Raw genomic sequence first — 13465 nt, forward strand, 5'->3', positions numbered from 1 at the left:
TTTGGATTGGAAGGCACTTTTTCCATCAGTAGAGAGGGCAGTAACCAGGAGGCATTGATTTAAGGTAAGATGTGGAATGCTAAGAGTTGAGGAGAAAGGGTTTCACTCAGAGGGTGGTGGTGGGAGTGTGGAAATCACTTCCTGAAAGGATAGTTGAGTTAGAAACTTTAATAACCTTGAAGCAGTAATTAGATCTTCACATCCAGGGCGTGGGCCAAGAGCTGGAAACTGGGATTTGTGTCGATCAGATCTTTGTTGACCTGCATGGAAATGATGGGCCAAATGGTCTACTTCTGTGCTGGTAAAGGCCTACAGGTCAAAGGGACCTCCCCCTGCCATGTACTTGTGTTGTGAACATGATCAGGTTTGGATGTGGTGCACACCATCAGCTAATTAAGGTGACAAGGTGGCTCAGTGGTTCGCACTGCTGCCTCACAGCGCCAGGGACCCAGCTTTGATCCTAGCCTCAGGCGACTCTCTGTTTGCACATTCTCCCCATGTCTGTGTGGGTTTCCTCCCACAGTGCAAGGATGTGCAGGTTGGGTGAATTGGCCGTGCTAAATTGCCCATAGTGTTAGGTGCATTAGTCATGGGTAAATACAGGGTAGGAGAATGGTCTGGGTGGGTTATTCTTCGGAGGGTCAGGGTGGACTTGTTGGGCCAAATGGCTGTTTCCCCACTGTAGGGAATCTAATCTAATGGCCTGGGGAGCTTGCGTAGACACTGGTTGGGGAGTTTGCTGCTCTGATGGAACTGCAAAAGAAAGTTGAAGGCAGTTTGGGGCTGGGGAGAATGGGAAGAGACTACAAACGGAGAATTACTCTGACCGACTGTTGCTGGAAACGTACCACTGACTTTCTCCTTCCACGCTGTGTGCAGGAGATGCTGAAAGACACGATAATTAACAGCATGGATACAAGAGGGATTCTCATAGATGGCTATCCTCAGGAAGTGAGGCAGGCAGAAGAATTTGAGAAGAAGGTGAGTTGGTATAAGTGCGTGCATCCACCAAATGGTGTAAAGTGGGGAGGGAGGAGGGCAGCACAGATACTGTGGATGGGTAAGACTTTAGCAGTTTTAATTGTGGGGGTTTGGGTGGCTGGACAGCTGGTTTGTGATGCAGAATTACACCCACAGCATGGGTTCAATTCCTTCACCAGGCTGAAGTTACCATTAAGGTTTGCTTCCCTTTATTGGTCAGAGCATTGAGTACAGGAGTTGGGAGGTCATGTTGTGGCTGTACAGGACATTGGTTAGGCCACTGTTGGAATACTGCATTCAAATCTGGTCTCCATCCTATTGGAAAGATGTTGTGAAATGGTGGCTCAGTGGTTAGCTCTGCTGCCTCACAGCGCCAGGGGCCTGGGTTCAATTCCTACCTCAGGCGACTGTCTGTGTGGAGTTTGCACATTTTCCCTGTGTCTGCGTGGGTTTCCTCTGGATGCTCCGGTTTCCTCCCACAATCCAAAGATGTGCAGGTCAGGTGAATTGGCCATGCTAAATTGCCCGTAGTGTTAGGCGCATTAGTCAGAGGGAAATATAGGGCAGGGGAATGGGTCTGAGTGGGTTGCTCTTCAAAGGTCCTGATTCCATACTGTACGTAATCTAATCTAATCTAAAAATTTGAAAGGGTTCAAAAAAGGTTTACAAGGATGTTGCCAGGGTTGGAGGGTTTGAGCTATAGAGAGTGGTTGAACAGGCTGGGGCTGTTTTCCCTGGAGGCTGAGGTGTGACCTTATAGAGGTTTATAAAATCATGAGGTGCATAGATAGGGTAAATAGACAAAGTCTTTTCCCTGGGGTGGGGGGGTCCAGAATGAGAAGGCATAGATTTCGGGTAAAGGTGAAATAAAAGGCACCTAAGGGGCAACTTTTTCACTTAGAGGGTGGTGCACGTATGCCAGAGAAGTGGTGGAGGCTGGTAAAATTGCAACATTTAAAAGGCATCTGGATGGGTATATGAATAGGAAGGGATAGAGGGATATACATCTTTATGACTCTTCTTCTCAATCTCACACCTCACCTGAGGGGTGGCATCCCTCATGTTAAATCACTGTCAGTCATCTCTCTTTCATGAGAATAGTCCTCTGGGACTATAGTGACTTGGCTTCTTTTTACATAGACAAGTAGAAACGAAGAACAGGATTAAACTATTCGACCCAACTCTGCCCTTCAAAGTGATCACAGCTGATCCTCTACCTCAACGCCATGATAGTACTGTCATTGACAACTGCTATCACTTTACTCATGATGGAGAGTGAACTGATGGGCTAGTAATTGACGAGATTAGATCTGTCCTTTTTTTGGAGGGACAAGATGTACCTGAACAATATTCCACTTTGACAGAAAGGGGTGGTCAAGACACGTGCACAGGGGTTTCAGGAGAAGTAGCCAGTGTTGGAACTGCACCGTAGCAAAGGGTTAGCCATGGGCACCCACATGGGCCGCAGCACGGGCGGCACGGTGGCACAGTGGTTAGCACTGTTGCCTCACAGCGCAGAGACCCGGGTTCAATTCCCGCCTCAGGCAACTGACTGTGTGGAGTTTGTACGTTCTCCCCGTGTCTGCGTGGGTTTCTTCCGGGTGCTCCGGTTTCCTCCCACAGTCCAAAGATGTGCAGGTCAGGTGAATTGGCCATGCTAAATTGCCCATAGTGTTAGATAAGGGGTAAACGTAGGGGTATGGGTGGGTTGCGCTTTGGCGGGTCGGTGTGGACTTGTTGGGCTGAAGGGCCCATTTCCACACTGTATTGTAATCTAATCTAATCTTCATTGGACAGGTGGAACAGTCCATCTTCTGCAGTTACAACAGTATCATTCCCCACCTTTTTCTCTGCTACATTGATGACCGTATCGGCACCACCTTGTTCTCCCACAAAGAGGCTGAGCAGTTCATCCACTTCACGAGCACCTTCCATCCTGACCTCAAGGTCACCTGGACCATCTCAGTCACCTCCCTCCCCTTCCTGGACCTCTCCATCTCCATTTCCGGCAACCGACTGAACATGGACATCTATTTCAAACCCACCGACTCCCACAGCTACCTGGACTACACCTCCTCCCACCCTCTCCTGTAAAAATGCTATCCCTTACTCCCAATTCCTCCGCCTCCACCGCATCTGCTCCGAAGGGGACAAACTCCACCATAGAACATCCCAGATGGCCTCCTTCTTCAAGGACCGCAATTTCCCCTTCCACTTGATCAACAATGTCCTGCAGCGTATCTCCTCCACTTCCCACACCTCCGTCCTTGAACCCCACCCCTCTAACTGCAACAAAGATAGAACTCCCCTAGTCCTTGCCTTCCACCCCACTAATCTCAGGATACACCACATCATCCTTCATCATTCCTGCCACCTACAGTCAGACCCCCACCAGCAGAGATATTTTTCTCTCCCCACTCCTATCAGCATTCCTCAGAGACCATTCCCTTTGCGACTCCTTCATTTGGGAAGTCTGAGGCCATGTATGAATGCAGATTTCCTATGTGTTCTTCTGGAATTGAAATTTCTGCACGTTCCTCTCTTTCAGATTGGTCAGCCCAGCCTGGTGCTTTTCCTGAGCTGTTCCACAGACACACTGGAACAACGTCTCCGGAAATCAGCTCAAGCGAGTGATGGTGATGATAATGTTTCCAGGCAGATCGAAGCCTATCTCTCAGCAGCTCAGCCAATCATTGAGAAGTACCAGAGGGAAAACCTCATCCATAAGGTACAGTCAGGAAGATATGCATTTCCTTCCACCTCTGTGACTCAAGGACATCAGAATGCCCAATGTTAGTACAGCAAACCTAGTTATAACCAGCACCTTCCAAATCAGCACTTTTATAAACTAGCAAACTTTGTTTTTATTCATCCACGGGATGAGGGCTCTTCTGACCAGGCCAGCATTTATTGCCCATGCCTAATCACCCAGATGGCAGTTAAGAGTCAACCACATTGCTGTGGGTCTGGAGTCACATGTAGGCCAGACCAGGTAAGGATGGCAGATTGTTTCCCTGAAAGACATCAGCGAAGCAGCTGTGTTTTTCCAACAATGGATTCCTGGTCATCATTAGACTCTTTATTCCAGATTTTGTTTTATTGAATTCAAAATCCACCATCTCCTGTGCTGAGATTCTGACCCAGGTCCCCAGAACATTACCTGGGTCTCTGGATTGACAATTAATCTAGACTCTGGTTTTCAGCATCTGCAGTCCTTGTTTTTACCTAACCCAGCAGTAATGCCATCACCTCCCTGAGACGTTTACTGTATTATTCTGTCTAATTATTATAGTTTTTAAATTCATTTACCTCCATATAAATGTGTATGTTCAATCAAATGCCATATAAAATATCAAGAGTTGATTCAATTTCAAGTCAATTTCTCCTCCAATACTGCAATGTCCGAGTAGTCGGATGAGGGTGCAAGTGAGAAGGCTCTCTGTGGTGAGTTTTATTGAAGAGAAAGTTGCATTAGTATTAGAACATAGAACAATACAGCACAGAACAGGCCCTTCAAACCTCGATGTTGTGCTGAACTGTGAACTATTCTCAGCTCGTCCCCCTACACTATTCCAAAATCATCCATGTGGTTATCTAAGGATTGTTTAAATCTCCCTAATGTGGCTGAGTTGACAACATTAGCAGGTAGGGCATTCCACACCCTTACCACTCTCTGCGTAAAGAACCTGCCTCTAACATCTGTCTTAAATCTATCACCCTTCAATTTGTAGTTATGTCCCCTCGTACACGCTGATGTCATCATCCTAGGAAAAAGACTTTCACTGTCTACCTTATCTAATCTTCTGATCATCTTGTATGTCTCTTAGCCTTCTTCTTTCCAATGAGAACAGTCTCTCAGCCTTCCCTCCAGACCAGGCAACATCCTGGTAAATCTCCTTTGCACCTTTTCCAATGCTTCCACATCCTTCCCGAAATATGGGGACCAGAACTGTACACAATATTCCAATTGTAGCCGCACCAGCGTTTTGTATAGTTGCAGCATGATATTGCGGCTCTGGAACTCAATCCCTCTACGAATGAAACCTAACACACCGTATGCCTTCTTAACAGCACTATCCACCTGGGTGGCAACTTTCAGGGATCTATGTACATGGACTCCAAGATCCCTCTGCACATCCACACTACCAAGAATCTTTCCATTAATCCAGTATTCTGCCTTCCTGTTGTTCTTCCCAAAGTGCATCACCTCACATTTAGCTGCATTGAACTCCATTTGCCACCTCTCAGCCCAATTCTGCAGTTTATCCAAGTCCCCCCGCAATCTGTAACATTCTTCCACACTGTCCACGACTCCACCGACTTTAGTGTCGTCTGCAAAATCCTTTCCAAAACCTTTCCTCTAATTACCTGGGTCATCTCTGCTGCCCTTCTTGAACAAGGGTACATTTGCATTCCTCCAGTCCTCAGGTACTAAACCTGTAGACAAATACGACTCAAATATCAAAGCCAAAGGCTCTGCTACCTCCACCCTAGCTTCCCAGAGAATCCTCGGATAAGTCCCATCCAGCCCAGGGGACTTGTCTACTTTCACTCCTTCTAGAATTGATAACACCTGTTTGTAACTAACCTCGATCCTTTATAGTCTAATATCTAGTACCTCATTCTTCTCCTCTGCAATATTCTCCTTTTCCTGAGTGAAAACCGATGAGAAATATTCATTTAGCACCTCTCCAATCTCCGTAGGGTCCAAACTCAACATCCCACTTCTGTCTTTGACTGGCCCTATTCCTACCCTGATCATCCTTTTATTCCTCACATACCTATAGAAAGCTTTAGGGTTCTCCTTTATTCTATTTGCTAAAGACTGCTCGTGTTCTCTCTTTGCTCTTCTTAACTCTCTCTTTAAATCCTTCCTAGCTGATCTGTAACTCTCCATCGCCTCATCTGAACAATCTTGTTTCATCAACACGTAAGCCTCCTTCTTCGTAACAAGAGATGCAATTTCTGTCATAAACCACAATTCCCTTACCTTATCACTTCCTCCCTGCCTGACAGGAACATACCTATCAAGGACATGCAATATCTGTTCCTTTATCCAGCCCCACTTTTCCATTGTCTGCATCCCCTGCATTTTGCTACCCCATTCTATGCATCCTAATTCTTGCCTAATCGCATTATAATTGCCCTTGCCCCATTGATAACTCTTGACCTGTGGCATGTACCTATCCCTTTCCGTCACTAAACTGAACGTAGTTGAATTATGGTCAATCTCTCCAAAGTGCTCACCTACAACTAAATCAAACACCTGGCTGGTTCATTGCCAAGCACCAGATCCAGTCTGGCCTCCCCTCTTGTCGGCCCTTTGACATACTGTGTCAGGAAACCCTCCTGCACACATTGGACAAAAACTGACCCATCCAACGTACTAAAGTTATAGCATTATTATTTAAGTAATTTATGCTATAAATAAAGTATAACAGTGCTGTGTTTATCCCCTGCATTACATGTGCGTTTTTACATTGATTACGTGGAACTCTTGATTATCTGGGATATCGAACAATCAGCACATTCCTGGTCCCATCGGTGTTGAATAATAAAAGGTTTGCTGTACTTTTTCCAAAGTGAAGCCACTATTATGTTGGAAATGGAGAAGGTAATCTCCACACAGTAAGAGCCCACAATGACAATAGCCAGCTAATCCAGAAGCAGGAATGCTGGAGAGTTGGGAGATAAACAAAAGCCAGAAAATCTCAGCAGAGCGTGTGGAGAGAAAAAAATTAACAGGTCAGATCAATGATCAGAGAGTACATAGAGAGCAAAGATGAACAAGGGAGAAAAAGCAAATACAAATCTCACCAAACAGCAGAACTTCTTCAAGCTACACTGAGGAATCTGTGTAAAGCTGTCTGAAGCTGGTTTGGTGGTGGTTTTTTTATTTCAAAAATATACTTCATTCATAAAATACTTTGATGATCTATATAACTGGACATGCCATACATATGTAAACATTCCATTTGTTTGCATACCGAAACAGAGTAATCATTCCTATTTACAGGTCTGTACAATTACATTTTTAGCTGAGGCGTCAGCAGAGCCCAAATCACTGCGCGGGCCCCCTGTTCTTCTTTAGGCAGGCAGATGTTACACGGTGGTCTTTCCCCACCGCGCCTTGGCGGCAGCTGCCCCAAGCTTCAGCGCGTCCCTCAACACGTAGTCCTGGACCTTGGAATGTGCCAGTCTGCAACACTCAGTCGGGGTCAACTCCTTCAGCTGGAAGATCAGCAGGTTTCGGACCACCCAGAGAGCGTCCTTCACTGAGTTGATGATCCTCCAGGCTCAGTTGATGTTCGTCTCGGTGTGCGTCCCGGGGAACAGACCGTAGAGCACGGAGTCCCGCGTCACGGTGCTGCTCGGGACAAACCTCGACAAACACCATTGCATTCCTCTCCAGACTTCTTCTGCGTAGGCACAGAAGGAGGTGCGTGACAGTCTCGTCCCCCCCACAGCCGCTTCGAGGGCAGCGTGCGGTGCGGCTGAGAGTCCGGGCGTGCATAAAGGATCTCACAGGCAGAGCCCTTCTCACCACCAGCCAAGCCACGTCTTGGTGCTTGTTGGAAAGTGGTGGTGGAGGGGGGGATGCTGGTGTTTTACAAACTTAAATTACAGCCCTGGCTCAGCAGCATGGCTGAGCCTAAGCAAGCACTATTCCATTTTGTCAGTGTTACCTGCTTCACGTCGTCTGAAAGGCACTCAGAATACAATGAAGGGAGAACTGCCTCCCACACACACAAAAAAACTTATGTTTATGTCGTGACTTTCACAGCTTCAGGACATCAAGGGTTTTACAACCAACCAAATGTCTTTCAGGTTTGACCATCATTGTAATGTAGGAATTCTGGCAGCCAATCTGTATGCAGAAACTGCAAAGTAATGTTTTAGTGACTGTTTTGAGGGATGGATTTGGCCAGGATATTGAAGACAAATCTAAAATACAACAAAGAACGTAGATACTGAAGATCTGATGTAAAAACAGAAATTACTGGAGGTCTGGCAGCATCTGCGGGAAGAAAGCAGTTGATGTTTTGAATCTGATAACTCTTCATCAGAACTGCCTTCAGAGGTCCGAGGATGAGGAAATTGGCCTAAACTGTTAAATTAATAATCTCAGGGCCTCCTATACAACAACAGTTGGGCAGCATGGTGGCTCAGTGGTTGGCACTGTTGCCTCTCAGCGCCAGGAACCTGGATTCAACTCCACCCTTGAGCGACTGCCTGCGTGGAGTTTGCACATTCTCCCCATGTCTGCGTGGGTTTCCTCCGGGTGCTCCGGTTTCCTCTCACAGTCCAAAGATGTACAGGTTAGGTGGGTTGGCCATGCTAAGTTGCTAATAGTATCTGGCTATGTGTAGGTTAGGTGGCTTAGCCATGGGAAATGCAGAGTTGTGGGGTTGGTTGCAATGCTTTTTAGAGGATTAGTGTGCACACACTGGACTGAATGGCCTGCTTCCTCACTGCAGATTCAAAAAGTGCTTGTTTTTCCGAACTGGAGGTCTGTGATCAGCAGTGTGCCACAAGACTCGGTGCTGGGTCCACTGCTCTTTGTCATTTATATAAATGATGCGAATACAGGAGGTATGGTTAGTAAGTTTGCAGATGACACCAAAATTGGAGGTGCACTGTACAGTGAAGAAGGTTACCTCAGAGTACAACAGGGTCTTGATCAGATGGGCCAAGGAGTGGCAGATGGAGTTTAATTTAGATAAACGTGAGGTGCTGCGTTTTGATTGGACAAACCAGGATAGGGCTTATACACTGAATGGTAAGGTCCTGGGGAGTGTTGCTGAACAAAGAGACCTTGGAGTGTAGGTTCATAGTTCCTTGAAAGTGGAGTCACAGGTAGACAGGAGTGGTTAAGAAGGCACTTTATTGCCTTCATTGTTCAAAACATTGAGTATAGGAATTGAGAAGTCATGTTGTGGCTGTACAGCACTTTGGTGAGGACACTGTTAGAATACTGCGCTCAACTCTGGTCTCCCTGCTACAGGAAAGATGTTGTTAAACTAAAACAGATTTAGAAAAAAAAATTACAAGGATGTTTGCTGGCACTGGAAAGTTTGAACTATTGGGAGAGGCTGAATAGGCTGGGGCTGTTTTCCCTTGAGCATCAGAGGCTGAGGAGTGACCTTATGTAAGTTTATAAAATCATGGACGGGCATGGACAGGATCAATTGACAAGGTCTTTTCCCCTCCAGAGTAGGGAGTCCAAAACTAGAGGGCATAAGTTTAAGGTGAGAGGGACAAGATTTAAAAGGGACCTTAGAGGCAACCTTTTCACACAGAGGGTGGTGTGTGTATGGAATGAGCTGCCAGAGGAAGTGGTGGAGGCTGGTACAAGTACAACATTTAAAAGGCATCTGGATGGGTATATGATTAGTAAGGGTTTAGAGGGATATGGGCCAGGTGCTGGCAAATGGGACTAGGTCAGATTGGAATATGTGATCAACACGGATCAATTGCACTGAAGGGTGTGTTTCCTTGCTGTATGATTCTGTGATCAATGTAAATTTATTTCTTCTGTGTGTATCCTGAATAGATTTAAAACTGTGAAGCAAAAATCATGGCAGTATTGAGAAAACGGACTCAGAGTTTTCTAGTTGCCTGTTAATGTGTGGCCATGCTAATGAGCCGTGCAGGTTTAAAGGTGAACAATGCTATATAGTTTGCCCACTGCACGTGAACTTGATAATGCAGGATCACACAAAGCCCAGCCTGGACTGAGTGATCAGAACTGTGTTCGGTTTATGACTCAGAACAGAGAAAGCACACCCACAGAAGGAAAGGTTCTGTGTACAGACGGTGGAGCAGACAGGTGGTGATTAATGGGCAACGTATAATGGCGCACTATCAAATTAGCTATCTATTTCAGCTAAGGTCCAACTTTGTCTTTGAACAGAGAAAATGGAAACCAATTCAATACCACCTGTTTTATATTACCTTTCAAAGAAAGAAAAACAATGCCCCAGGCTCACAGACACACAGAGACACTTGCATGTACAGAGAGCAAGACACACACACAGAAATACATGCACATAAAGAGAGAGACACAGACACACATACATATACAGAGAGACACACACAGACACATGCACAGACAGGGAGAGACACACACAGAGAGAGACTCACAGGCATAGAGACACATGCACGTAGAGAGAGAGACACACAGTGACACATGCATATACAGAGACACACACACAAAGACACATGCTCACAGAGAGAGTGAGACAGACACACAGAGACACATGCACATACAGAGAGGGATACGCAGACAGAGAGAGAGAGAGAGAGAAAAAAACACAATTTCACATACAGAGAGACATACACACACATACAGAGAGAGGGAGAGAGAGAGACACACACACACATACACACACTACAACTAACGTCCCGGAATAAACGACTTAGCCAGAGCAGGCTATTCGCCCGTTGCGTCTACTCTATCATTTATTGAGGTCGTAACTGACCTGGTTTAATCTCAACTCTACTTTCCTGCCTGCCTTCCATCACCCCCTGCTCACTTTTCAATCAAAAATCTGAAAACCTATAAATCCAAAGGCCCAGACCTCACTCACAGGAGGTAAAGGTATTGACACCACCTGAGCTAGTGGTATTTTCTTTCTTGAATGAACTTATTCAGACATGTCATACCACCCAAGGTTCTGGAATAGGTGAGACCTGAACCCAGACCTTCTGATCCAGAGATAGGGACAGTAGCACTATACCTCAAGAGCCCTTCATGAGATATTGGTAGACAATTTCTAATCAATCTATGCAGAAATATTATTACACACCCCTGGAACAGGTGAGACTTGGTCTGAGGAAATAGTATTATTTCAAACAATACTTTAGCACAGCCACCTTCCCCTTCTGGTCCCTTTTCTAGTCTAGAAGCTAACTTTCACTGTAGAATTCAGCCCTTTTTAGATATTCTCTGTTTGACCAGTTCAGAGATGTTGTGACACATCTTCAGAACAGGTGGGTATGAAAATGATCAAACAATCATTGCTGCCCATTGACTTGAGCAGGAAAATGAATGCGTGCACTTAACAAATTTGAATTTGCTTTTGTCTTTAAATTGTGCAAACTGTAATGCCTTCTGTTTTACAGATAAATGCAGAAGAAACTCCTGACAAAGTATTCCAACAGATCGGTGAAGCTATCCTTTCTATCCAAGAGAGTAGCACAAGTGACGTGACGTTGGATGGTTTCCTGTCGGAGGAACTGAGTAGCACAGGGTATTGAGTCTTAGGGTAGAATGCTCCCCTCCTGGAAGGTGGCTAGAAATAGCTTGGGGGCAAGTTGACCCCAGAGACATTTGCACCCTTCCTAGCTCACCAATTAGGTCCTGGATGTGAGCATCCATTGAAGACACTACTTAAGACCCTTAAGTGATCAATTATTGGCCCGTTAAGGGCTTCAACTCTCCGCATCCCCAAGCTAAGTGGCTTGTTTCTTGACTAGGTAACCATGGCGATCTGAATTGAAGAGTGTGGAGCTGGAAAAGCACAGCGGTCAGGCAGCATCCGAGGAGCAGGAGAGTTGACATTTCGAGCATAAGCTCTTCATTAGAAATTCCTGAAGATCTTATGCTCAAAGCGTTGACTCTCCTGTTCCTCAGATGCTGTCTGACCTGCTGTGCTCTTCCAACTCCACACTCTTCGATTCTGATCTCCAGCACCTGCAGTCCTCACTTTCGCCTGACCATGGCAATCTGTCAGTGATGGGGCCTCTAATTGCCCCAAACTGTGGACAATCAGACCCACACGAGGGACAAAGGGGTGATCTTTGAAAGCCTCCAATCCCCCTTTTCCCTGCAACATGCTCCCAATGAGAAGCTAAAGACTCCGTTGGATCCACTGAGCTGCTGGCGTGATCAACAGTCTTTCAGGATCCAGACCCTCCAATTGGGGAAGTGAAGACACTGCTGTCTGGGCTTGTGATAGGTCGAGATACTCTCCAAAGCACACCAACCAGCTGATTGGCGGGTAATTGGTTGAGCTCTCTCGACAGTGGAAGTGGCTAGATTATCACTGTTTAAGACTTGGATGTTAGTTCGCCCTCACACTTAAAGTCATAGTGTCATAGAGATGTACAGCATGGAAACAGACCCTTCAGTCCAACCAGTCCATGCTGACCAGATATTCCAACCCAATCTAGTTCCACCTGCCAGCACCCGGCCCATATCCCTCCAAACCCTTCCTATTCATATACCCATCCAAATGCCTTTTGTACCAGCCTCCACCACTTCCTCTGGCAGCTCATTCCATACACGTACCACCCTCTGTGTGATAAAGTTGCCCCTTGGGTCTCTTTTATATCTTTCCCCTCTCACCCTAAACCTATGCTCTCTAGTTCTGGACTCGCTGACCCCAGGGAGAAATCGACTTTATCTATTTATCCTATCCATGCCCCTCATAATTTTGTAAACCTCTATAAGGTCACCCCTTAGCCTCTGATGCTCCAGGGAAAACAGCCCAAGCCTGTTCAGCCTCTCCTTACAGCTCAATTCCTCCAACCCTGGCAACATCTTTGTAAGTCTTTTCTGAACCCTTTAAAGTTTCACAACATCTTTCCGATAGGAAGGAGACCAGAATTGCACGCAATATTCCAACAGTGGCCCAACCAATGACCTGTACAGCCGCAACATGACCTCCCAACTCCTGTACTCAATACTCTGACCAATAAAGGAAAGTATACCAAACGCCTTCTTCATTATCCTATCTACCTGCGACTCCACTTTCAAGGAGCTATGAACCTTAGTTACAAAAAAAGAGAAAATAACACTTTAGAATCAAGGAATGTTATCCCACAGTACAAGGTGATTCAGCTCATTAGGTCTATGCTGGCTGTCTGAATAAAAGTCATCTAGTTACAGGAACAACTCTCACTTTAATGTAGAGAAATGTCACCTCTGAGCGGTGAAGGTAGATGAAAGGGAATGCTAAGACTGGCTTGGGAAGGATAATTTAATGTCTGATTAAGAAGCACTCAGCATTAATTGCATGAAATTAAAATGTGGAAAAATGGGTTTTGTGACTGTGAATTTATTAAACTCTATTTTAAAAATATTGTTTCAATCTATAATGTTAGCGATTTGAAGGCATGTGATAATACATATCCTTTTTACGGGAATTTACCTCATGCCATTTTTACACTTCTACTTAAACAATCGCTTGGGCATACATATCTTAAATATCACTGTAAAGAGAGATATATTGAAGATATCTTGCGTTTAATCAGGCCAACTGCAAGATTGCCAAATTTCAAATGATCAAAACACTTTACAGCGCAGGAGAAAAGCCCCCGTTGTTCTTCTTGTGGCTATGCCCAAGTCAACTCATCATGCAAGCAACATCCTTTTCTCCTGATTGTATTTACACAATCATTTGTAATTTAGTATTTGAGTAATTTGTGAGAAGCAAGAGACTCTAGCTTGCATGAAAGCAAGATTTAAAATCTTCAACAA

The 13465-nt window shown here is 45.4% G+C and overlaps 1 protein-coding gene across 3 annotated transcripts in view; it reads left to right on the forward strand.

Annotated features, from left to right (window-relative positions):
• The window catches only part of ak5 (adenylate kinase 5), a 99922-nt gene extending 88423 nt beyond the window's left edge, over positions 1-11499 (forward strand). For all 3 annotated transcript variants that reach the window (XM_043698687.1, XM_043698685.1, XM_043698688.1), the window contains exons 12-14: positions 880-981; positions 3530-3709; positions 11107-11499. In XM_043698687.1, coding sequence (XP_043554622.1) covers positions 880-981; positions 3530-3709; positions 11107-11241 — 417 coding nt within the window. In that variant the 3' untranslated portion in view covers positions 11242-11499. The remainder of the gene's footprint in view (positions 1-879; positions 982-3529; positions 3710-11106) is intronic.
• The last annotated feature ends 1966 nt before the right edge of the window (positions 11500-13465 follow it).

The sequence above is a fragment of the Chiloscyllium plagiosum genome, chromosome 11, assembly GCF_004010195.1.
Source record: "Chiloscyllium plagiosum isolate BGI_BamShark_2017 chromosome 11, ASM401019v2, whole genome shotgun sequence".
In the NCBI taxonomy this organism is placed as follows: Eukaryota; Metazoa; Chordata; class Chondrichthyes; order Orectolobiformes; family Hemiscylliidae; genus Chiloscyllium; species Chiloscyllium plagiosum.